This window comes from Neomonachus schauinslandi, chromosome 3 (genome assembly GCF_002201575.2).
Source record: "Neomonachus schauinslandi chromosome 3, ASM220157v2, whole genome shotgun sequence".
NCBI lineage: Eukaryota > Metazoa > Chordata > Mammalia > Carnivora > Phocidae > Neomonachus > Neomonachus schauinslandi.
In genome coordinates this window covers 163,578,363-163,602,888 of record NC_058405.1, presented here as the reverse complement: position 1 = coordinate 163,602,888, position 24,526 = coordinate 163,578,363, and the positions used below count along the sequence as shown (strand labels likewise).

The following is a 24,526-nucleotide window of genomic DNA, read 5'->3' as shown; positions in this document are numbered from 1 at the left end:
GGACTCGATGCCAGGACCCTGGGATCATGACCTGAGCCGAAGGCAGACGCTTAACTGACTGAGCCACCCAGGCGTCCCGAAAGCTCTTATTTTTGATTTACATTGATATCTAATTAGGTTTACTCAGCAATGAATGTGATTTTTATTAACTAAGCTAATACTTCAGTTGTTTTTTCTGCTACAGTGAAATACTCAAGGGCAATAGAAATTCTCTGTCACCAACAGGTAGAATGTAAGTAATAAGAAGCATTGACATTTTTTAATAACCTCATTTGTTCAGTGCTTAACATGCACTAAGCAAGGTAGTTGGTGTGTTGCATGCTTTGTATCCTTAGAGCAACCTGATGACAACATAGCTACTATTATTAGCCCTATTTTACAGATGATAAAACTGAGGCTGTATTATTTATTCAAGGTAACACTAAGTGGCAGATTCTGACTCCTTTAAGCAGATATGTGTCTTGACATTTATGGGTATAAGGAATTTCATGCTCAGTTTTGTAAAGAAGAGCGTGTTCTGGAGTTTTTCTGTAGTTAGTATTCAAGCTATTCCATCAGCCCATCTGGATGACTTGTAGATTCTGGAGAAAGTAGATTAAACCACAGGGGCCCACTACAGCCTCACTTGACAAATCAGTTTTCACTGTAGACTGTCTTGGTGTTATAATATGGAAATGTTACTGCTGGCCATTCTGTGTGCAGAGAAGTAGTGGGTGTTACGTGGTTTCTTCCTTCCATTTGTTACTAAAACTCCAAACATTTCTTAAGTCCTGATGCTTACCCTATTTACTGTAATTGGCTGCAGCATGTGGTATATAGCCATTCCCTGGATGGTGGAAGTGTAGTTAGGTGACTAGTCTTTGGGCTCAAGAAGTTTACATTTTGGATGGGATAAATGTGGGGAAATAATTACAGGGAAAATGACTTCTAAAACAGGCATTTGCCCCCCCTTTTTGTATTTCATAGAAACATTTGTTGTAAATGGCCAAATATTTTGTCAACATATCAATATGTCAAATTTCTGAGGGACGTTTTAAGTCTACAGGTTCATTCCATTGGTATTGTGAAGATATTTGCGTTCTGAAAATAGATGTAGCATTCAACCACCAGTAATGAAATACAAACACCTGCCGCCTTAATTTGTTTGAAAGAGCCCCGCTGGTTTGAGATACTTGAAAGAACTTTCCCAGAGTAAAAATTACTTGGTTCAATTTGGAGGGGGGAGGTAACTTGGTATTTTATAATGTCTCTTACTATTTTAATTTCATATTGGGATGATGGATTACAAAGGAGAATCCATCCTGTTAGGAAGGGTGATATCCTAGTATTTGACTTCCCAGGTAAGCAAGCTTTTCTCGTTTCTATTTGTTAACTAGGCCTTTTGATATTTTTGTAGACAATCTGCTTCATCTTGATTCTGCAGCATTCCAAACTGTGGTATCCTTGGGGTTCTCTTAACATTGCAATGGTGCAGAAGATTTAAAATCAGGTATGGCTGTGGGGCCAGAAGTCCCTCAGTGAAATTCTCAACTTAAATCTGCCTTATACTCTCTGATTTATCATTTGGGTTTCTTTTTTTGTGGTGGTCTTTTAGCTGATGTTCACAAGGAATAGAGTCACGTGATGTATGAAGGGAAACATATACACTTCTCTGAGGTTGACAATAAGCCCTTGTGCTCATATAGCCCCAAACTGTGCAAGCAGCGGCGACTCAACGGGTACGCTTTCTGTATCAGACACGTTCTGGAGGACAAGACTGCCCCCTTCAAGCAATGTGAATATGTGGCCAAGTATAACAGCCAACGCTGCACCAACCCCATCCCCAAATCAGAGGATCGTCGGTAAGAGCTAATGATGGAAATCCATCTTTGATTTCATTCGTAGGCCTGGAATTTTCTTTTTTTCTTTTTTTAAATGTGAATTTAAGCATTGAGTTCTGGGATAATCTAAGTAAACCTTGGAATGCTTCTAAAGACAAGAGATGGCAGTTTTTAGAAAATGGAGGAGTGGGGAATTATTTGAAAAGTATGTTTGAGTGTGTTTGGTTTTTTTTTTAAATTGGTTTAATAGACTTTAAAAGAAAATTTTCCTCAAAATTGTTGCTTGTGTTTGGTTTGCAGTCTTTTGTAAAGTAGTTCCTGATTATGATAGAAATCTGCTTAAACAACAGAAATTATAGGAACTATTTAGGTGTTGTAATTAATGGTAATGATTTTGGAATTTTTTAATCTGTGCTGGAAAGGTAGCAAAGGGTATGTACTTATTGAAAAAGAATTATTCAAAAGAATGATTACTTGAATTATTGAGAGGATGTACTTTCAGACTTCTAAGCAGTGTTTGGCATTGTTCTGTAATCTTGCCTCTTTTGGTTAAAAGAGTTCCATATAAAGTATGTTTAACATAATTGAGAAACGGTATGTTTATAGTAAGAGTAGGCTTTATCACTAGGATTATGAATTTTTACTTGGCTGAATTAAAAAACATGGAGATGTTTTTAGAGAAAGAGTCTTAGGATAGTTATTCATCTTTCATAGTCTCAGGAAAATTCAGACTATTTCATATATAATCTCTTTTTCATTCCTTTTTCTTCGGTTCTCCAGAAACCATGTGGGCATTGTCGGATATTACAGAGAGATGTGTAATTATTCCCCAAAAGTTTCAAATACTGTTAACTTTAGGTAGAGAATGTGAACTTTTTACTTTAATCTTTAAAATATGTATGTACAGCCTTCATCCTTGTTCCTATGCATAAACAGATGTCACCTGCATAAATGGGTTGAAAAGAAGTCATGTTTTGTATATGTCATGGTGAGCAATTTTTACACTTCTATGGTGAAATAAATAATTTGTGTTGATAGAGCTCCCACCAAAATGAGTATAGCATCATGTGGTGATTTGGGAATACTCCCTTGGAATTTCTAATGCGCACTTAAAGCTTCACATTACAATACCTGAAAGTTAGAAGCAGCTGCTCAGTGAGGCAAGGAATAAAATTTTAATCTCAGTTGAGAAAGGGACCACTGTACCTGGCTAAACATATCTGTCCAGCTTCTAGCAGACTTACCATGCCCGTTTCTTACCCCTGGCCTTTTTTAACTTGAAGAATTGATGAACTTGGATTCAGTTTTTACTCCAAGCTCCACTATAAACACATCTATAATTTTGTCCCTTTTTTTTTTTGAAGTTTATTTTATTTTTAAAGATTTTATTTATTCATTCGAGACACAGAGATAGAGAGAGAGAGAGAGAAGAGAGCATGAGCAGGGGGAGAGGCAGAGGAAGATGGAGAAGCTGGCTCCCTCCTGAGCCAGGAGCCAGATGTGGGGCTCGATCTCAGGACCCTGGGATCACGACCTGAGCTGAAGGCAGACGCTTAACCATCTGAGCCACCCAGGCGCCCTAAGGTTTATTTAAGTAATCTCTACACCCAACATGGGGCTCAAATTCATGACCCTGAGATCAATAGTCGCAGGCTCCTCCATCTGAGCCAGCCAGGCACCCCTGTAATTTTGTCTTAAATTCAGTTTACCACATTTGCAATTGTCCACATTGGATTTTTTTTTTTTTTTCCATTTCAGCGGAAGCAAGTACTATCTTAATAGCTAGCAGCGAGAAGTAAAACAAGAGTTGCTCTGAATTTCTCCAAAATATTAATTCTCTGAATCATAGGTCTTCACCTTGATATTCAAAGTAGTTTCCTCTTTTTAGAACAAGAAAAGAAGGGGAAGGACTTGTGTGGCTGTATCAAAAGAAACTAAGCTTAAGTACTAAGTTACATAAATCTCTTCAAATTGGTTCAAACCAATGCAAATGGTATTAATATTTTTATTATTTGTAGGGTTGCTTGGAAATAAAGTAGACATCAGTAGGAGGTAATATTCTTATGTTGCCTCAAGAAATCCAGGTTGAATTGATATAAGGTCTAACGTGTATATAAATATTGATAGTTAATAACTATATTATATGACATAATGTAGAAAAGATTGATATTCTTTTGAAAATAAGCTTTCATTATTGTTAATGCAGTTGTTCTTTGGACACTTAGGAATTTGAGATGGTTTTATGTATTATTATAGAAAACAAACTCCCAATGACTTTTAATTGATAAAATTATCTGATTGGTGGTCAGCTAAAGGAAGCTTCTTAGTTTCTGGTGTCTAACTTCTGGTATGTATTAAAAATGCTAACTTAAGGGATTCTACCTCTTTGAAATAGAGTAGTGTTATGTTCAGTAGGAGTACTGGTATAATTAAAAAGTAAAGTTCATTTTCTAATGTACTTGTGCAGTGGGAGGCTAAGGCTTATTACTGTAGCCTTGGTTTCTCAGAGGTAAGTGGTTTTATTAAATTGGTTATTTTATATAATTTAAATTTGTTTACTCTAATTTTATATATTTTTTAGTAGTGATTTGTCAAGTTTTTTGTTTCCTATATGTTTACCATTTTCCTAGACAGCTTAATTAAGACATAATTCACATCTGATACAATTCACTCATTTGAAGTGTACAATTCTGTATTTTTTAGTATATTCACAGGGTTGTACAACTTCCATCAGTTTAATTTACAACATTGTCGTCCCTTCAAAAGAACCCATTAGCAGTCACTCCCCTGTATAGTTATTCAATTCATATTTGCATACTTCTTTTAAACACTGATCATAACGAAGTAAGCTGTTGTAATTCTAGCTATGAAAATTCTTTCCTTCTAGAAGAGGGAAGTGTTTTACAAGTTCAGACTCTGTGTGGTAGTGCTGACAGAGTAGCTGGAGCAGGAGTTGAGGGTAAGGTTGAAGGAGGGCTGGACGTGCAGATTAGCCTCTGCCCTGTTACGTGAGGTGGCATGGAGCAGGCTCAGTTACCTGTTCAGGCTGCCCATGTGTAATGAGCAGAAAAATTTCATTTCCAAATTTAAAAACTATCCCACCTCATTTCTCCCCCACTAATCCTTTTGTTAATTTAAAAATGACTTGAAAACAATAACAAAAATCATGCAGTTATCCCTGAAACTTTTTTCTTTTTGGCCACAGCTTTATAAATCTATTCTGTTTAAGGTCTATGTGAGACCTAACCTAAACCTGCTAGGTGTGTATGTGCGAGTGTGCGTGCACACACACACACACGGTGTAGATTCTTTTTACTGTCCGGAAAGCTTTTTCTTAATAGTCCTATTAAAATGGAGGCGTGTCTCTGAGAGATTTATTTCTAAGACAAGCCAACAAAACCATGTCTCTTGATGATTTGGTGAATCTGTATTTTTAACAGTTATTTAAAAATTTGTCTGATATGGCCCAGTGAGTTTCAAGATTGACATTAATTACTTTATTGCCATTTTTACCCAAACTGTGTTCTGTGGAGATAGCACAAGTGCACTACAATAAAAATAGATGCCCTTTTCAAGTAAGTTTGGGAAACCCTGCCAGATGGGTACATTGCCACCTTGAAGCGCAATGCACGTTTTCATACAAAATGCTTTGAGAAGTTGTTCAGCAGAAACAAACAACAAAATCGTTGTCTAATTCTGTTGAAGCCAGCATTTTTCAAACTTATTTAAGCATGGAATACTCTTTTTATGGCATACTTGCTAATCTTCTGAACTGCATGAGGAATCCCAGTCTGGGAAACACTACTTTACTACCAGTTAAACGCCTCTAGGTTTTCAGTGTGGTTTATGGGAACAACATGCATTCTTCTTTCTTACTGAGTAGAAGGATTCTGTCCTTTTTAGTATTTTTAAAATACCATTTACATTACAAAAGTAACCTCATTGCTGAAGACTATGGAGAGTCTCCTGAGCTTCGATTTGATTTTTCGTTTGAGTCTCAGCTCTGTTTCCAGAGCGGGGGATTGGGGCAAGTTATTTAATTTTTATCAACTTTAGCTTCCTCATCTGTATAAAGGGCATTATTTTAGTACCTACTGCAGGTATAAACACACTTCTCTGGCTGTTGAGGAACTCATTTCATCTATAATCCCTCTAACTAGTTTTATTATTTTACTTTCTCCTTCCCTCTGTATTCTTTATTTCTCTCTCTCAATCTGTGTGTGTATGTGTGTGTGTAGAATACACTGTAGGCACTTGGTATTTTTAGGGATTATGTCATAAGATCTTTGTGGATCTACAAATACTTGAATGACATTGGAATATATATAGATATATAGATAGGATTTTCTTTCCTCTCCATAACAGAGTTTTTAGAGATCCTTTAGACTTGATGAGTTCTTTTTGTGCTGTGAATACAAAATAACAATGCAGAGTGAGAAGCAATAGCTGGATGGTCATCCGGGGCCACTCAGTGTTGGAATGACTCTCTGCTGTCTGGCAGCCTCTGCACACACACAACTCACCTATTTGCTTTAGGAAAATTGCAGACTTTGAGGCGTGCTTGAGAGTAGTAGAAGTTGTTTATGTTAAATCCATGAATGCCAATAGTTCCTATAGTCATGCATTTTTAATATATTAGGTAGGATTCACATTTTATACTATGTAGTTTTATATTCAACTTCTCTTAGTGTATATCATAAACATTTCCCTGTGTGTGTTTTTTAAAGGTACTGCAACAGCCACTTGCAGGTACTTGGCTTTATCCCGAAAAAAGAGAGGAAGAAAAAGAATGATCCTATAGATGAGGTGAAGGTCAGGCACCAGATGGATACCATGGCCTTTAGCCTGACGGTGCCCCCGTTGGCCTTGAAGATGCCCAACGGGCTGGATGGAATGTCCCTCTCTCCACCCGGGGCTAGGGTCCCTCTCCACTATCTGGAAACTGAGTTGGAAGACCCATTCGCTTTCAACGAGGAAGATGATGACCTAAAGAAAGGGGCAACTGTGAGAAAGAAGTTGCAGAGCAAGTTGGCCCAGAATCGGCAGCGCCAGAGAGAGACGGAGATTTTAAAAGTCCGACAAGAGCACTTTAGTCCCCCTCCTGCGCCTTCACAGCAGCAGGCCCCTCCGCAGCTCTCCCACCTGTCACCTTTAGCCTCGTCCTTGAAACCTCCAGCGCCACCGCCACCGCAGGGTGTAGTCTGCAAGTCCCCTCCACCTCCGAGCACCAGCCTACCAATGCAGGGAGTGGCCCCCACCACACACACTGTAGCACAAGCGAGGCCGCTGCCCCTCCGGCCATCCAGTAGGGCTCCCGCCGCGGACCCGCCCCGGACTGACCGGGTCCTCATGAAAGCCACAGCCTTCTCTCCACACTTCTCCTGCATAAGTCGCCTGCACAGACTGGTGAAACTGTGCACCCAGAAACATCAGTTGGACACTGATCTGTTTCCCCATTTAGGTGAGTTCTCTTGTTTCCCAGACTGTAACACAGCGTGCGCTTGCAGGGGAGGCTCAGTGTTCAGACCCACCGCATCTGTGATGCGGGTGGCGGGGCCCTGGGACCCGGGGAGTCCAGTGCAAGACTGTGTGTTTAGGGGGGCCGTCGTCAAGGAAATAGGCTAGTGGAGGGGATGATCCTTGGCGGACAGGATATGGAAGTAGGAGTCGGCAAATTTGGGATGGCAGTCACAGTTTCTAGTTTGTGGTAGCAACAGTGGTATCGAAAGGCAGTTGTGTTGGGTTCTTTGCTCCTGTGAGCTCAGCACCTGTGTCTGATGAAGTTTTCGACATGTCTTATCGTAGGACTTTGGAATAATGATAGCATTGTTAGTATCTGCTGACAGTTAAAAAACAAACAAACAAAAAACCTTGTAAAAAAAAATTCCCAAAGCGATGCCTGTTCATGATTTAAAAGTGAAAAACTACAGGTAACACTTTAATGTAGTGAAATGTCTTTCCTTTATTGCTTCTGAATTTTCTTGCTCAAGAAAATCTCTCTGATCCCAAGTTCATACAGGTATTTTATATATTCTTATTGATAATTTGATTGTTCTGTGTTTGATTATTTAAACCTTCAATTCATTTGGAATATAGTCTTAAATATGGTGTGAGCTGTGATTCTAACTTTAGGAAAAATCATTTGCATGATGTGATAGTAATAGAAAAATAGGAAAAGAGGAATAGAGGAAGAAGAAATCTAAATGGTTAGTAAACCAATGAACCTCAGTCCCCATAGCAGGTGTGGAAATGCAAATTAAAATAACAATTTCTATCAGATTGGCAAAAATTCTATCCAGTGTTGATGAGCCTTCTACATTGCTGGTGAATAATGTGGCAGTATTTACCAATTAAGAGTGTATATATAGCCAGCAAACTCACTTGTGGGACTCTATTCCTATGGGTGAAAAAAATATCAGAATGTTAGGATATGTGTTCAAGGATGTTTATTGCAGCGTTGCTTGCAGTATTAAAAATCCTCAAACAACTTTTATAAGTAGATGTGCCTATTTTATATTAGCAAGTAGAAAAAAATCCAGGGGTATTGTATTACTCCATTTTTGTAAAAATAAATAAACAAGGGACATCAGTGTGTCTGTTGATTAAGCATATGGACAGATAGATGTTTGCCTATTGGGGTGTAAGCATGGGTCTTTAACGTGTGAATGGTTATACACTACCAGGCTGTTAACACTGACTGTCAAGGGGAGGACAGAATTGGATAGGATGTGTTTTTACGGAGATGGGAATGGCATCTCTTCTTTATTAGAGTTTTATATTGTTTCACCTGTTACTAAGCCATGTATGACTTTTGGTAATTAAAACAACTAATAAAACTTAAAGAAAAGGTATATATAAAAAAAAAAAATAAAACACCCAAACCTTATTAATACCCATTTGTTAATGCCTTGGTATATTTCATATCTGTAAAATTGGGTTCCTGCTGTACATACAGTTTTATAACCTGTTTTAAAATTTTTCACAATGTACTATGAAGGTACTAATTTTTCATATACAATGTAATTTGTCACAGCTGAATTCTTTCTCTAATTTAGGTTGTTTCCAGCTTATATTATTCTAAAGTATAGCTGTATAGCCTCATACTAAAATAATTACTGTCACATCTCTAATTTGTCCTTCAGACAGATTCCTAGAAGCAGAATTGCTGATTCCAAGCTTTTGCATTTTTTTTAAAAGCTTTTTGATACATGTTGTCAAATTTTCCTTCAGAACTATTTTGTCACATTACCCTTCTTTCAGCAGGGTATGAGATGACAGTTTCTCTCTATCTTTACAGTACTGGATATTGGTTATTATTGTGCCTTTGCAAATTTGATAGAAAATTTGCTTTAATTTGCATAACTTAGATAAGTGTTTCTCAAATTTTAGCCCTTAGAATCCCTTTACACCTAAAAATGGTTGAGGACACTGTAGAGCCTTTATGTATGTGAGTCACATTTGTTGATATTTACTGAATTAGAAGTTAAAACTGAGAAATTTTTAAAATGTTAATGCATTTTTAAAGATAACACCACATGTTAACATATTCTTTTTATGAAATAGCTATGTTTTCCCGAAAGAAAAGAAATATAATGCGAAGAGCAGCATTATTTTACATTGTTTTGTAAATCTTAATGTGTGGTTTGCTGGAAGACAGATTCTCCTGTCTGCTGTCGTCATATGTGGTTTTGATTAGTATGTGAAAATATGGCTTACATGTTTGGAGTTGGAAAAGGGAAGAATATTTTACTAGCTTTTTAAAAATAATTGTGGATATTCTTATTTGACCCTATACCGAAAATTGACAAATGGTAGTTTCTTAAAGATTAGTTGCAGTGTGAAATCTGAAACCATATCAAGGAATTTTGCAAATCATTACATTAAAATCCATTGATCTGCTTTGCACTTTGTTTTTTAAGATTTTATTTATTTATTTGACAGAGAGAAAGAGACAGCGAGAGAGGGAACACAAGCGGGGGAGTGGGAGAGGGAGAAGCAGGCTTCCTGCTGAGCAGGGAGCCTGATGCGGGGCTCGATCCCAGGACCCTGGGATCATGACCTGAGCCGAAGGCAGACACTTAATGACTGAGCCACCCAGGCGCCCTGCTTTGCACTTTGAAGGGATCTTTTTACCCATGCGTGATTTTGTAACATCATATATTGGTCATTTAGAAAATACTGGTTTACCTAGTTAAACATATATCCCAAATGTGGACATATTTCATTATACAAAATTTAAAAATCATACTCTCGTGGGATGCCTGGGTGGCTCAATCAGTTAAACATCCAACTCTTGATCTCAGCTTAGGTCTTGATCCCAGGGTCGTGAGCTCAAGCCCCGCGTTGGGCTCCACACTAAGGGGTGTAGCCTACTTAAAAACAAAACAAAATCACATTCTTTAATATTACCACCAATCTCGTCAGAATAGTCTGTTAGAAAGTTGTCATAGACTCAGTGATGACTTCAAGTTTTCAAAAAAAACCAAAATCAAGCTTTCAAGTGAAAATCTGAATTTCATTGTTGGCAACAAGTCCTGTCCATTGTTTTCCTTGAGGTGACAGTTTCACTGTGTTCATTTTAGAAAAAATGACTGTCATATCCAAGTCTTAGTAACCATAGTTTGTTGGTCACTCCTTCAAATAAAAATGGTGTCGAATGGAAAAAAAGCAGCTCGTTGAGGTCACAGTTACACCAGGTGCTGCAAGGGCTTTTCCTCAAGACAACCACCCTATGTTTGCGGTGCGCCGCACAGGGGCTTTCTGACTCCACATGGAGTCACAGACACTGGTGTAAAGACGCGCAGTCAAGAACTAAGATTTAATAAACAGTCTTTAATATACCTATACCGAGCTTTGTCACAGATACTCTTTTTTTTTTTTTTAAGATTTTATTTACTTGTCAGAGAGAGGGAAGGAGTGTGCGCGTACAAGCAGGGGGAGCGGCAGGCAGAGGGAGAAGCAGGCTCCCCACCGAAGCGCGGGACTTGATCCCAGGATGCTGGGATCGGGACCCGAGCTGAAGGCAGACGCTTAACCGACTGAGCCACCCAGGCGCCCCAAGGATATTCTTAAAACTGTTATTTATTTATTTATGTATTTATGTATTTATTTATTTTACTACACATCGTGGTGTGAAACATAGAATGACTGCTCGTATAGTTCGGTCCCACCACCCTGATTCATGCTGAGGCGCCAGCAGATTGACCTACTACCATGTTTTTTGTTTTTGTTTTTTATCATCAGTGCAAATGCCAACACGGTGAAAAAAGCAGATAATGTCTTCTTATTTTGAAGATAGTGTTGACCTAAGGAACTCCCTAAGGAGGGTTTCAGGGACCCCTGGGGAATCTATGGACCATTCTTTAAGTGAGAACTGCTGTTTTGAGATAGTAGTTGTAGCTTTGAGTATTTGTTCATATGCTTTTTGGACATTTGTATTTCTTGTTTATTTTACGTTTTTGAGTTTTTTCACTCATTTTTGTTGAAGGGCTTCTTTTTTTTATTGATTTGGTATGATCTTTTTATACATATTTCATGTTTGTTGCAAAGCCTCTCTTCCCATTTGTTATTTGCTTTTAAATATCTATGATATAATTATTTTGGAATTTAGGAGTTAAAATTGATGTGTTCTATTTTTTTAGAATTTTTTTCCTTTTGAATCAGACTCTTTGTTTTGTTTTATTTTGTTTCTTACTTGTTTGGGCTCCAAGAGTATGTAATATATTCACCCATATTTTCTTTTGGTCCTTTTATTGTTTGATTTATTTACATTGTAGTCCTCTATTTGGAATTCATTAGGAATTAGTTTTGAGGCAAAATCTAACTTTATTTCTTCCCAAATGTTTGCCTCTTACTCCACAATGTACCTGTGTTATCTACTAAATATTTATTTATACTTTTATGTATTTATGGATGCTGGTAATTTTTTTAGCTTTTGAAACAAACTATGTTGTGTTAGAGGCTGGTTTTTTGTCATTTTGAACAGAATGAAAATTTACAGAAAAAGTATTGTCTTTTTTTTTTAACGATTTTTTATTTATTCATTTGAGAGAGAGGGAGAGAGGGAGTAAGAGCACAAGCAGGGCGCAAGGTTAGAGGGAGAGGGAGAAGCAGGCTCCCCGCTGAGCAGCGTGCCCCACGCAGGGCTCCATCCCAGGACCCTGGGATCATGACCTGAGTCGAAGGCAGACGCTTAACCAACTAAACGACCCATGCACCCCCCTCCCTTTTATTTTTATTTATTTTATTTATTTTATTTTTTTTAAATTCAAGCATATTAGGGTCCTAGGTTTCAAAACAAAGGTTACTTTGGAGAAGCCAGAAATTGTAGTGCACTGTTATGACCAAGTATAGTCTGCATTCATGTCAGCAAAGTATACTTTAAGAAAAATGCGATCTTGTAATCAGCCTTTACAGTCTCGTCTGGCCTGGTTATCTCAGTTAGTTATATTAAAACTAGTGATAATGAAGCCAAGATCAAAGGTTTGCTTTATTGGACAGTTAATTTCACAAGAGAAACACTTCCATCTTAGTTTTTACAACTTAGATCTTGACTTTTTCAGAGAAGATATAGGTGACTTAGTAGAAATTATTATGAATTATACAAAAACAATAGAAGATAATTTATGTCCTCATTTTAAAAGATACCGTACGTGTCACTTTGTGTTTGAAAGACCTCGCCTTTCAGTATCCTATCCTGAAGCTAATGCTATTGTGATTACTTGTTTTTTACTTTCTTTTAATCACTAATTATTTTAACTTTTTTTTTTTTAAGTAACTTACTTTTTAAGGTGACCTAACATTTGGATAGTCATCTTGGAACTAAATTTGAGGTTTCTTTATGCCAGTGGTAATGTGTTACTTAATTTTAAGCATTTATAATTTGCATTTCGGTTAACCTTTTCTTAATTTCCCTATTTGGCACATGTAAACTTACTTAAATTATAGAAGCAACCTGTGAGGTCCTTTCTAACATAACTGTCTAATGAAGGTGGTCTTCTGATTTTTGAGGGTCTCAAGAAGGAAGACCAAATACTAGTTATCAAGGTATCTAATTCAAGTCTCATAGCGGTATGAGTATATTTAAAGTTATGCACGTTAGACTGTGCAACATCAGTATTTATCAAGACCTTTTCAAGATGCAAAACTTCTAAAAAGGTAAAACGTTTATGTTGGAAGCTAATAATTATCCAATCATTAAAGTAGCATTTAACAAAATAAGTAAGCATTGTTCATCCTGTATTTCTCTATTGTCCCCTCTAAACTTGTTTTTCAGAATGCCACAGAATGTGGCAGCTGTTGTTTAAAAGAATTAAAAGAAAGCCCAAGCCACATTAGAAATAGAATATTGCCCTCTTACCCTTTCCTCTTCCTGCAGAGGGTAAGAGCCAGGGCAGGGCTCTGCCTAGTGGATGGAGTCCTTTTCCTCCGGAGGGGTTGGGAAAGGGGATGAAGTGTCTGCCTCTGACAGTTTATCCTAGGGCCCTTCTTTGTGGAAGTGTAGAGTGAATCCACCAGTGCATTTTGACTTCTTTCTTACCTGAACATACATTAGCCTTGTTTTATGTTTTTCTGACATTATGTATGATGTTTAATGTATGGTGTTTTGGTGGGGGGAAGGACTGGAATCTCTGCTTATGTTTCTGCTCCATTTGTGAAGAGTCTGACGAAGAAGTTCTTCCTTGGAATATAGCTTTTTTTGGTTACGGTGTCATTATTTTAAACCTGAGTGTATGTCATACATCATTATTAATATTTTTGTCAGAATAGAGAGGCATTTATTCATACAGTGATGATAGTATGTGCTCTGAGTTTGGGGTTATGCATTTTTGGTAGCTTTTTTTTCTAAATGTTAAATGAAACACTTTTTTTAACTTGCAATATCTTCTCCCATGTCCCAGGTTTGGACTGGTCCGAAGAGAGCGGGGAGGAACTAGAGGACTCGGAGCAGGCCTCGCCATACCAGGTGGCATGGTCCATCCGAGAAACCCTCAGATACGAAAGACACACGTAAGTCTTCCTTTTTGTTTTCATTCTTCAGTTACCCCTCTAGTGACTTGATGTTTCACTCTATATGCTAATGTTCTTTTATCTCATTGGATCTAGTTTTATTGTGATGGAGGTAAAAGAGATTCCACTGGGAAGAAATGTACTATATAAAGCTACTTTTCAGTTTTCTTGGTAAATTTGTTTCTGTACCTTTCCCATTTATCACTGAAGGAACCAATTGGAATGGAATTTAGGATGAAAAGGAACCTTCCAGATTACCTAGTCCCATCCCCTCATTTTACAGAAGAGGAGACCAAGGCCCAGGCAAGCTAAGGAACTGGCCTGAGGTCCCAGGGCTTCTCAGAGTTCCGCTGCCTGACTTCTCTGGATCCGCTTTGGCCTGATCCCTGCAGTAGCTGGGAACAGTTTATTTCAGCTCTGTCTTCTACAAGATTGATCCATTTTTTAATCTTCCTTAAGCACCGAGTATTTCTAATGTGCTAAAATGGTTTTCAAGATAATCTGATTAGAGGTTCTTGGTATCTGCGTTCAGAAAGCTGTAGATTGATTAATGCACAGGACAGTGAGAAAGCTCTTTCTGTTTCAGGGGACTGCTTTAGGGATTCACTTAGTACAGTGGGGCCATTCCGAGATAGATCCCTGTCTGTGGAGCCAAAAGATGGCTCTCAGACTCAGCTAATTTTTTTCTTTTTTTTAAGTATTGTGGTTTGAATAGATGTTTGACAAGATAGAGGGGAGACCAGCTATCTGCCCCAGGCTGACTCCTAGACTCTCACGGTATCGTTGTATGGACATATATTCTCTAGAACCTGGTTTTCTGGTTTATAGGCTTAAAATATGATTTGTTAGTACACCCAGAGGTGATTAGGCTCCGGGAACTGATCCTCTAGAGTCTAATGTATAAACCAAAATGCCAGTTTAAAGTGAGAAATAATCATTAAATAGTACAAATGTTCACTAAGCAAAACTACATGGGGAGCTTATTTGGGCCTGGAAGGAGAGTTAGTTGGATTTATTAATGGCCAGTTGTCCTGGCCTCCCCTATCTCCTAGATAGGATTGGAGAATGCTGTAGTTTTCTTCTCTCTCCAGGGTTCCATTTTATATATCATTCAAGACTGCTTCCTTACCATTAGCATATTCTTTTTTTCAGATAAAGTACAGTTGAACTTAATACTCTGACAGTTACAGATAGTATCAGTTATGCTTCCTCGGGTGGATGTTCATGTCAGCTTAACTTGATTTGGGATATTTTGAGTTAATTTTACAAATTGCTGTAAATGAGGTAGCATAAGTAAATGCTTAAGCACAATACCTGGTACCTGGGCAATGAATGATAAATGATAGTGAAGATTCCTGTTGGAATTCTCAGATTCTTTTGGAAGAAAAACTGATAGTAGTCTGATCATCATTCTGTGCTGCCCGTCCACCTGCTTCCCCCCAAACCTGCTTTCCATGAGTTTTCTTGCTAAACCAGGATTATGCTTGAAGAAATTTTAGGGAGAAAGTTTGGCCTTTTTTTTTTTTTTTTAAGTAAGCTTTATGCCCTGCAAAGGACTTGAATTCACGACTCAGATAGAGAGTCACATGTTCTACCGACTGAGCCACGCAGGTACCCCTGGCCTTGTTTTGGGAAAGATTTCTTGGTTACTTAGTTTAGCTGTATATGCATGTGCTGAAGGAGATCTCGCAGGCTTCTACTTCTATCTCAAGAGCAGAAATAAGTTGGTTTCTTAAATGTATTATTACTTTTTTTTAAGATTTTATTTATTCATGAGAGAGAGGCAGAGGGAAAAGCAGGCTCCCCATGGAGCAGGGAGCCAGATGCAGGGCTTGATCCCAGGACCCTGGGACCACGATCTGAGCCAAAGGCAGATGCCCAACCGACTGAGTCACCCAGGCGCCCCTTAAATGTATTATTAACAGTAATTACTCCTAGTAACTGCTTACCTTTTCATATTCCCTTTTTTTTTTTTTTAAGATTTTATTTATTTATTTGACAGAGAGAGACATAGCGAGAGAGGGAACACAAGCAGGGGGAGCGGGAGAGGGAGAAGCAGGCTTCCCGAGGAGCAGGGAGCCCGATGCGGGGCTCGATCCCAGGACCCTGGGATCATGACCTGAGCCGAAGGCAGACACCTAACGACTGAGCCACCCAGGCGCACCCCTTTTCATATTCCTAATTGTGTCTTTGATAGAGAACATTTCTTGATTTTATTAAAGATTTATTTATTTTTATTTTTTATTTATTTTTTTTTAGATTTTATTTATTTGAGAGGAGAGAGAGAGAGCATGCGCAAGCATGAGCACTGGGGAGGGACAGAGGCAGAGGGAGAAGCAGGCTCCTGGCTGACCAGGGAGCCCAATGCAGGACTCAGTCCCAGGCCCCTGGGATCATGACCTGAGCCGAAGGCAGACACTTAACCAGCTGAGCCACTCAGGAACCCAGATTTATTTATTTTTATTTTATTTATACAGATTTTATTTATCTGACAGAGAGAGACACAGCGAGAGAGGGAACACAAGCAGGGCGAGTGAGAGAGGGAGAAGGCTTCCTGCTGAGCAGGGAGCCCTATGCGGGGCTCGATCCCAGGACCCCGAGATCATGACCTGAGCCGAAGGCAGACGCTTAGCGATTGAGCCACCCAGGCGCCCCTATTTATTTTTAGAGAGAGAGTGCGCATGAGAGTGAGTGGGGGCAGGGACAGGGGGAGATAATCTTAGAGCAGATTCCACGCTGAGCCTGATGCAGGGCTCCATCCCATACCCCATGAGATCATGACCTGAACCAAAACCAGGAGTCAGAAGCTTAACCAACTGAGCCATCTAGGCACCCCCCAGTTCTTACTTTTATTGTATGTATGTATGTATGTATGTATTTATTTATTTTTTTAAGATTTTATTTATTCACTTGACAGAGAGAGATAGCAAGAGCAGGAACACAAGCAGGGGGAGTGGGAGAGGGAGAAGCAGGCTTCCCGCTGAGCAGAGAGCCCGATGTGGGGCTCGATCCCAGGACCCTGGGATCATGACCTGAGCCCAAAGCAGACACTTAACAACTGAGCCACCCAGGCGCCCCCCAGTTCTTAATTTTAATGAGTACAATTTATTGGTCTTCTTCTTTATGGGTAATGTATTTGTGACCCATTTAAGAAATCATTACTTACCCCACAGCTTCACAGTCATGAAGCTATTCTCTAATACTCTTTTCTAGAAGCCTTATTGTTTTCCTGACAGTCTTTGTGGAAATTTATTTTTGTATAATTTGTATATAATGTGAGGTGCAGTGCTAAGGATCATTTTTTTCCTCGTGGATCTTCTATTTAACCAACACTATTGAAAACACTGTTGATCTTGCATTGGAACCCTTGGCATGTATGTGTATGTCTCTTTGTTCATTTTCTGTTCTTTTTCATTGGTCTTTTTAAAGAACAAGCTTTTAGTTTCATTGATTCTCTTTTAGCTTTATTTCATTGCTTTCTGTTCTTATCTCTATAATTTCCTTCTATTATGTTCTTCTATTCTTTCCTTCTTTGTTTTGGATACATTTGTTTGTCTTTTTCAAGTTTTTAAGGTGATAGCTTAAACCTGGGATCTTCCTTGTTTTCTGACATAGACACTTGATGCTATACATTTCCCTCTACGTATGTTATAATCCCTGTAATACATTGCTATTGTTCAAGCAGTTATCTTTTAAGACGATTTAAAAGAAAAATAATCTTTTGTATTTACCCACGTAATTTCTAGGGTTTTTTTTCTTTGAATAGTTCCATATTTCCATCTGATGTTATTTTCTTTCTGTATGAATGGTCACTTTAACATTTCTTGTAGTGCCACCCTTCTGGTGATGAATTCTTTTAGCTTTTATGTCTGAAAAATTTTATCAAGGTATAATTGACTATGTCTTTTTGGCTTGGGGGTGGTGAGGAGTGCAAAGGGAGAGGGAGCCTGGCGTGGAGACTCGATCTCACAACCCTGAGAGATTATGACCTGAGCTAAAATCAAGGGTTGGATGCTTAATTGACTGAGCCACCCAGGCACCCCATGCCTTTTTTTTTTTTTTTTAATTGAAGTATAATCGACACACAATGTTGCATTAGTTTCAGGTATATAACACAGCGATTTGACAAGTCTATATGTTACGCTCTGTTCACCACAAGTGTAGCTCCCATCTGTCACCATACAACCCTAATACCATTGACTATATTCCCTATGCTGTACCTTTTATTCCCATGACTTACTGCATAACTGGAAGTCTGCACCTCCCTCTGTCTTTACCCCATTTTGCCCATCTCTCTATCCCATCCCCTCTGGCAACCACCAGTTTGTCCTCTGTGTTTATGGGCCTGTTTCTGCTTTGTTTTGTTTTTTTTCGATTCCACATATAAGTGAAATCATATGGTATTTATCTTCTCTGACTTATTTCCCTTAGTATAATACCCTTTAGGTCCATCCATGTTTCAAAGATGTATGCCTTCATTTTTGAAAGATATTTTTGCTGGCATAAAATCCTAGGTTGGCAGTTTTTCTTTCAGTACTTAAGGATGTTGCTCACATGTCTTGCATTATTTCCAATGAGAAGTCAACTGTCCTTCACATATTTGGCCCAAGGAACATTATGTGTCTTTTTTTTCTCTGTTAAGATTTTTCTCCTTATCAGTAATTTTAAACCATTTGTGTAGTTCATTTTCTTTATGTTTCTTGTGCTTGGGGTTCATTGACTTTTTGAATCTGTAAGTTTATAATTTTTTTGAAATTTAGAAAAATTTTACCCTAGTTTTCTTCAATTATTTTTCTTCCCCCTTCTATTTGAGAGACTTAGTTACACATATTTTAGGCTGCTTGAAATTACTCCACAGCTTATTGATGTTCCATTCACTTTTTTCCTCTCTGTGTTTCAGTTTGGAAAGTTCCTATTGCTGTCTTCAGGTTAATTAATCTTTTGTGGCATTTAACCAGCCATCAATCCCATTCAGTCCATTTTTCGTATTAGACATTGTATTTTTCATCTCTAGAAGTTTGTTTTGGGTCTTCTAAATTATTGTCCATGTCTTTCCTTGTCATGATCATGATTACCTTCTCAAAAATGTGAAATATGGTTGTAATAACTGTTCTTTGATTCTTGGTTTACTAATTATGTCATCTGTATCATTTCTAGATATGTTTCTATTGATTGATTTTTCTCCTTCTTAGGGGTCCTAGTTTCCTGTTTCTTTGAATGTCTGATAATTTTTTATTAGATGCCAGGCATGGTTAATTTTACTTACCTTGATTCTGGTATTTTGTCTTCCTTTAAGATCTTTGTCTGGGGACATAGTTATGTTACTTTGAAACAGCTTTTGAGGCTTGCTTTTTAAACTTCGTGAAATGGGGCCATGGCAGCCTTTAATTGAGGGCTCATTTACCCCCATTAGTGAGGCAGTCTGCTCCTGAGTGGTCTACCCAGTGCCCTGCAGATTGCACGTTTTTCCCCTTGGGTGGTGGGACCAGAAACTACGCCTGCCCTGTGTGAGCTGCTGGAACTTCTCTGGCCTTCTCTTTTCAGATTCTTTTTGGGTATTTTTCCACACCCTTGCACTGATCAGTACTCAAGTGAAAAACTGAGAGGAACCCTCTGTAGATCTTCGTAGTGCTTCTGTCTGTGCACCTCTCTGCTCCCCAGTACTCTGTCCTAATTCCAGCATTTCTGGGTTAGTTATATGTAGATGAGCAAGCCAAATAAATATCTTGTCTCTGCAATATAATTGTGAGGTATGGGCTAGAGAACAGACTTGTGTCTTCAGTATTTAAGTGATGTTGAAGTTTTGAAAATGAAGGAGAATTTTCATACATGATGTGAGGATTGGGAAGAGAAAGAAGAAAGAAGAAAATGAGGAAAATAACAGGAGGAAGCAAGGAAATAGAAAGTTTGAAGATGAAAGGAAAAGAAGAATAAAGTGGTTTTTTGCAGAAGAGAGGTCTAGTAAGATCAGATTGAAAAATAATTGTTGCATTCCTACATTAATTAACCCAGATTGGGTATTTCTTTTTTATATGCTGCTAGATTCAACTTATTAATATTTTTTGCCTTTGAGATCATTAATAAGATTTTCCTTTTGTCCTATTGTCCTTGTTAATAAGTTTTTGGTGTCAAGTTTAGGTTAGCTTTATTAAAAGAATATTCCCTTAGGGCACCTGGGTGGCTCAGTCGGTTAATTGTCAGACTTTTGATTACGGCTCAAGTCATGATCTTGGCATCATGGGATTGAGCCCTGCATTGGGCTCCATGCTCAGTGTGGAGTCAGCTGGAGATTCTCCCTCTGCCCCTCCTGCTTGTGTGCTTGATCTCTCTCTAAAATAAGTAAATAAAATCTTTAAAAAAAAAAGAATATTCCCCTCTTTCCAGATATCTGGGATATTTTGTGTGTGATTGGAATTATTATTATTATTATTTTTTTTTTTTTTTATTGCTAGAGCTCATGGTAAAGCTGTTTAGGCCAGGAATTTTTTGCATGTGTGTATTTAATAAGTGATTTAATTTTAGTTAATGGATATAGGTTATTATCTAATAATAATACCTGTACTTATATTGTGATTTTAAATAGGTCATTTCTTTTCATTCTCTTCACAACTTTGGGAGCTGGGTGAGCCAGCTCTTTGATTTCACAGGTGAGGAAAGCCACATACTGAGAATGCAGTAGGTGGCAGGCCTGTCTCTGCTGGTAAATAATGGCCGCTGGCCTTTCTGTGCCCGGAATGACACTCTTCCTCCACAGCCAGGTGTGAAACACGAGGGTTAGAACATCTTGGAAGTGGGAGGCATGTTGGAGATTTTCTGGTTAAGGACCATGCTGGGGATGGCCCGTGGACCTGTGCAGGTCTGCAAACTACTTATCAGAAGCATGGAACTTCTGATAAGTTTGAAAATTTTTTTTTTTTTTAAGATTTTATTTATTTATTTGAGACAGAGAGAATGAGAGACAGAGAGCAGGAGAGGGAGGAGGGTCAGAGGGAGAAGCAGACTCCCCGCCGAGCAAGGAGCCCGATGTGGGACTCGATCCAGGGACTCCAGGATCATGACCTGAGCCGAAGGCAGTCGCTTAACCAACTGAGCCACCCAGGCGCCCCAGGCTTTGAAAATTTTTATTTTAATGATGAAACATGCCTCAACATCCAGGTGCACCTGTCCATTCATTGTCAACTTGAGAACTGCTGATCTGGTCTGTCCTCCCCGCCATAACAGAGTCTTTTCAAATAATAGCTTTGGCAAGTGATTATCTACCTGAGCTTAACTCTCCCTTTAAGACTTGCAGTTTCTCCTCTCTTTCTTTTTTCTATTAATAGCCCTTCCATTCTCCTCTTATGCAAGTTTAAAGTCATTGAGTCATTATTGACTTTCTTATCCTTCATATCCAGTCACCAAATTGAGTTAATTCTTTTGTGATAATGGGCCTTACAGGTCTCATTCTTTCTATTATCTCCGTGGCCTTTTACTTACAGGCCCTCCCCTGTCCCTCAGTTGCTAGTTGTTGGCTATGGAATCTGTATTCCTTCCCTCGCTGTGCTCCTGCTTATCGTTTCTAACGGTTTTTCCCACTGCTGCCTTCGATACCTCATCTGTACTTTACGTTCTTTACGTCTGAAGTGGAATTTATTTCCTGCCCCAGATCTGCTCGTGTTCCTCTTGGCTCGAGTTCCTGGGCTTCGCTGAGGGAAGGGGCCGCGCGACTGTTGTCCCTCGCACCCTCCCTTCCCAGTTGACGGAGGTCTGCCTTTCATGCGTGCAGGATCTCTTTCCTCTCCTGCAGTCCTGCTGCCGCCGTCCTGGTGTGGGTTCTTGTTACCTGTTACCTGGAGTGTTTTAATAATTTCCTCCCTGCCCTCTGCCCTGTCTCTTCCCATTTCTGCCTGCTGACGGTGTAACCTTTCTCATGCACGGCTCTATTATTGTTGCCTATTTTCTTCAAACTCTACGAGGTTCTTCACTGCCAGTAGAATCTAGTGTTTAGGTTTAGAAAGTTGGCCTCACCCACTGTACTCCCCTGTGTATGCCACATCTTCGCCAAAGTGAGCTACTTAGTACTTGCTGTTCTCTGTCCTGTCCATCTCTGAAGCCTGACTTGTATTCCTTTATCCTGGCGAGGTACCCTTTTTTTTCTCTTCAAATTCTACCCTTTCTTCACAGTTCAGTTCTGTTGGCATCTCCTCTGTGAAGCCTCTCATCCAGCAATCTTGCTAGTGAACTTTAATAGCACTTTAGCCGTATCTAGACCTCTCTATGTTCTCTCCCTCACATTGAAGATATTTATAGTACCTACCGGCTCGACTAGAACTCCCGAATGAAAACCTGCTATGGGACTTCAGGGAACAATTCAGAATAAAGACTCCTGGGCCCCATTCCATGGAAATTCTGGTTCAGTAGATCTAGGGTAGGTCTTGGGATCTCAAATTGTGAAAAACTCCTACATTTTTCTAATTGAAGGTCAGATACTTGAATCAGTGGTCAGCCTGCCCCACGGTTTTAGTTACTGATTCGATTATCTTTTGAGTTAACTTTGGGGATGTGTTTATCTTGTCTAAACTGCATTGCAAACTGCTTAAATTATTTTCTCCTTTATAGAACTCAACGTAATAGACATACAGCAAATGTTGAATGTTAAATAAATGAAAAGATTGAAGTAAGATCCTTCAATTGGTATATTTGTAGTAGCTACTATACTGAAGAGAACATGTTTCTTAGGACTTATTTCTTAGACCAGAAATTTGCAAAGTAGGGATTCCTGGCTGGCTAAGTCTGTTAAAGTGTCTGCCTTTGTTTGGCTCAGGTCATGATCCTGGAGTCCTGGGATTGAGCTCAGTGGGGAGTCTGCTTCTCCCTCTCCCTCTGCCCTTCCCCCCCACTCGTGTTCTCTCTCGCTTGCTCTGCTCTCTCTCTCAAATTTTTTTAAAAACCTTTTAAAAAAAGGATATCTCCTGTGTTAAAAGAAAATAATAAAAAATACTGTAGAATGATTGTGACCCCTACAATTAACATTCTGTAAGTGCTTAGCAAGGGGAGTGAAAACCAGTACATCTAAAAGGGTGGGTCTTTGATAAGGCACTGTTGGAATTCACTGCTCTATTTCTGGTATGACCTATCTTTTATGAAATTATGCTTAGTGTTTCCTCATAACTGCCATGTCATTTACTCAGTCGTTTTAGTTAAGCAAAGGTAAAGAAACTGTTTTCTTCCCGAGAACCCCTAGTCACTTAAAATTTAGAAGACCCTGATGCATTCTGTCTAACTCTTGACATGCTGAGAAGGTGAAGCATCTGAAAGCACTGGGTGGCGTCTGCTGCCTTATTTATTGTCGAAATATTGTGTTTACTTTCAGCTTTACTGGAATTCTCTAATTTTGTGAAGTATGTGCTCACCTGCCCCAAATGTGGACCCTTGTGCATCCGAGTAGCTCATTGACCCGCTTTGCCCCGTCTCTAAACCGAGCCTGACGTTTAATCAGTTTCTCCCTTCTCTTTGTGCACTTTCCAGGTCAGATGACGATGATACGGAGAGTAGGAGCTCCAGGGTGACCCAACTTTGCACTTACTTTCAGCAGAAATATAAGCACCTCTGCCGCCTGGAGCGGGCAGAATCTCGTCAAAAGAAATGCCGGCACACGTTTAGGAAAGCCTTGCTGCAGGCGGCCAGCCGAGAGCCGGAGTGTACTGGTCAGTTAATGCAGGAACTGCAGAGAGCTGCATGCAGCCGAACCAGGTGAGAGCCCTGGGCAGCCACCTGGTCCTCAGCCACCTGTTTCTCTTTTGTCTGTTTTGACAGGATAGTTGCAGCACAGTGGGCAGTGGGCATTTAAGCCTGAAATATTGAAGCGTTGCATTTTGCTTTTGTTGCTCAGATAAAGTTTTGCATCACGTGGCGAGAGAACATCGCCACGAGCTGTCTAAAAGCATTGCTGTTGGTTTGCCAGAACTTGACTAGAATTTACACCGTAAAGTATTTGAGAATGCTACCTGCCTTAAAAAAAAAACAAAAACCAGTGCTTAGAAATTTCATGTATTTAAAAGTGATATTTGCTGTTTTTTTTACTACAGAAATAGTATTTTACACTTTTTACTTAATATTTTTTAAAAGTTTTCTTTCCAGCGTATTTTCTGTTGATATTTCCATTATCCCACATATTAGGTCTTCAGAATACTTTATTACATTGCATTTCTTTGGGGGAAAACTTTTCTTTTTATATTATAGTCCAGGTATTTGCTTATTGTAAATTTGAAAAACATAGGAAAGGGGGGGGATTTCCATAATATCACCATGCACAGAACAGAATGAGCACTGTGAACATTCTGATTGTTTCCTTGTAGTCTATTTTCTTTGTGTGTGTGCGTGCGCACGTGTGTGTATGAAATCTCCAGTGAACCATGTATTTGTATTAAAGCAAAATTGAGATCATGCCATGTGTATATTTTATTTCCTACCTTTTTTCCATGGAACATTGGATTATGACCATTTTCTCATGACACTAATTCTTTAAAACATGGCTTTTAATGGCTTTGTAATATGGATGTCAGTCCTTGGACTTTTTCTGGTTTTTGTATGTATTTAAGTAAAACTGGGTCTATATTGTTTAAGAGTTGTGTGTCCAATTTTTTTTCCCTTAAAAATAAATCATTGCCATTCCCCTATGTTCTTAAAAATTGTTTTGAAAACATGGTTTATAATGC

General features: G+C 38.9%; 1 protein-coding gene across 1 annotated transcript in view; it reads left to right on the top strand.

The window, feature by feature from the left end:
• Positions 1–1,394: 1,394 nt before the first annotated feature.
• Positions 1,395–24,526, top strand: part of INO80D (INO80 complex subunit D) — a 39,251-nt gene continuing 16,119 nt past the window's right edge. The window contains exons 1-5 of the mRNA XM_021703113.1: positions 1,395–1,489; positions 1,595–1,841; positions 6,548–7,281; positions 13,721–13,829; positions 23,337–23,561. Of these exons, the coding sequence (XP_021558788.1) occupies positions 1,624–1,841; positions 6,548–7,281; positions 13,721–13,829; positions 23,337–23,561 (1,286 nt within the window). The 5' untranslated portion in view covers positions 1,395–1,489; positions 1,595–1,623. The remainder of the gene's footprint in view (positions 1,490–1,594; positions 1,842–6,547; positions 7,282–13,720; positions 13,830–23,336; positions 23,562–24,526) is intronic.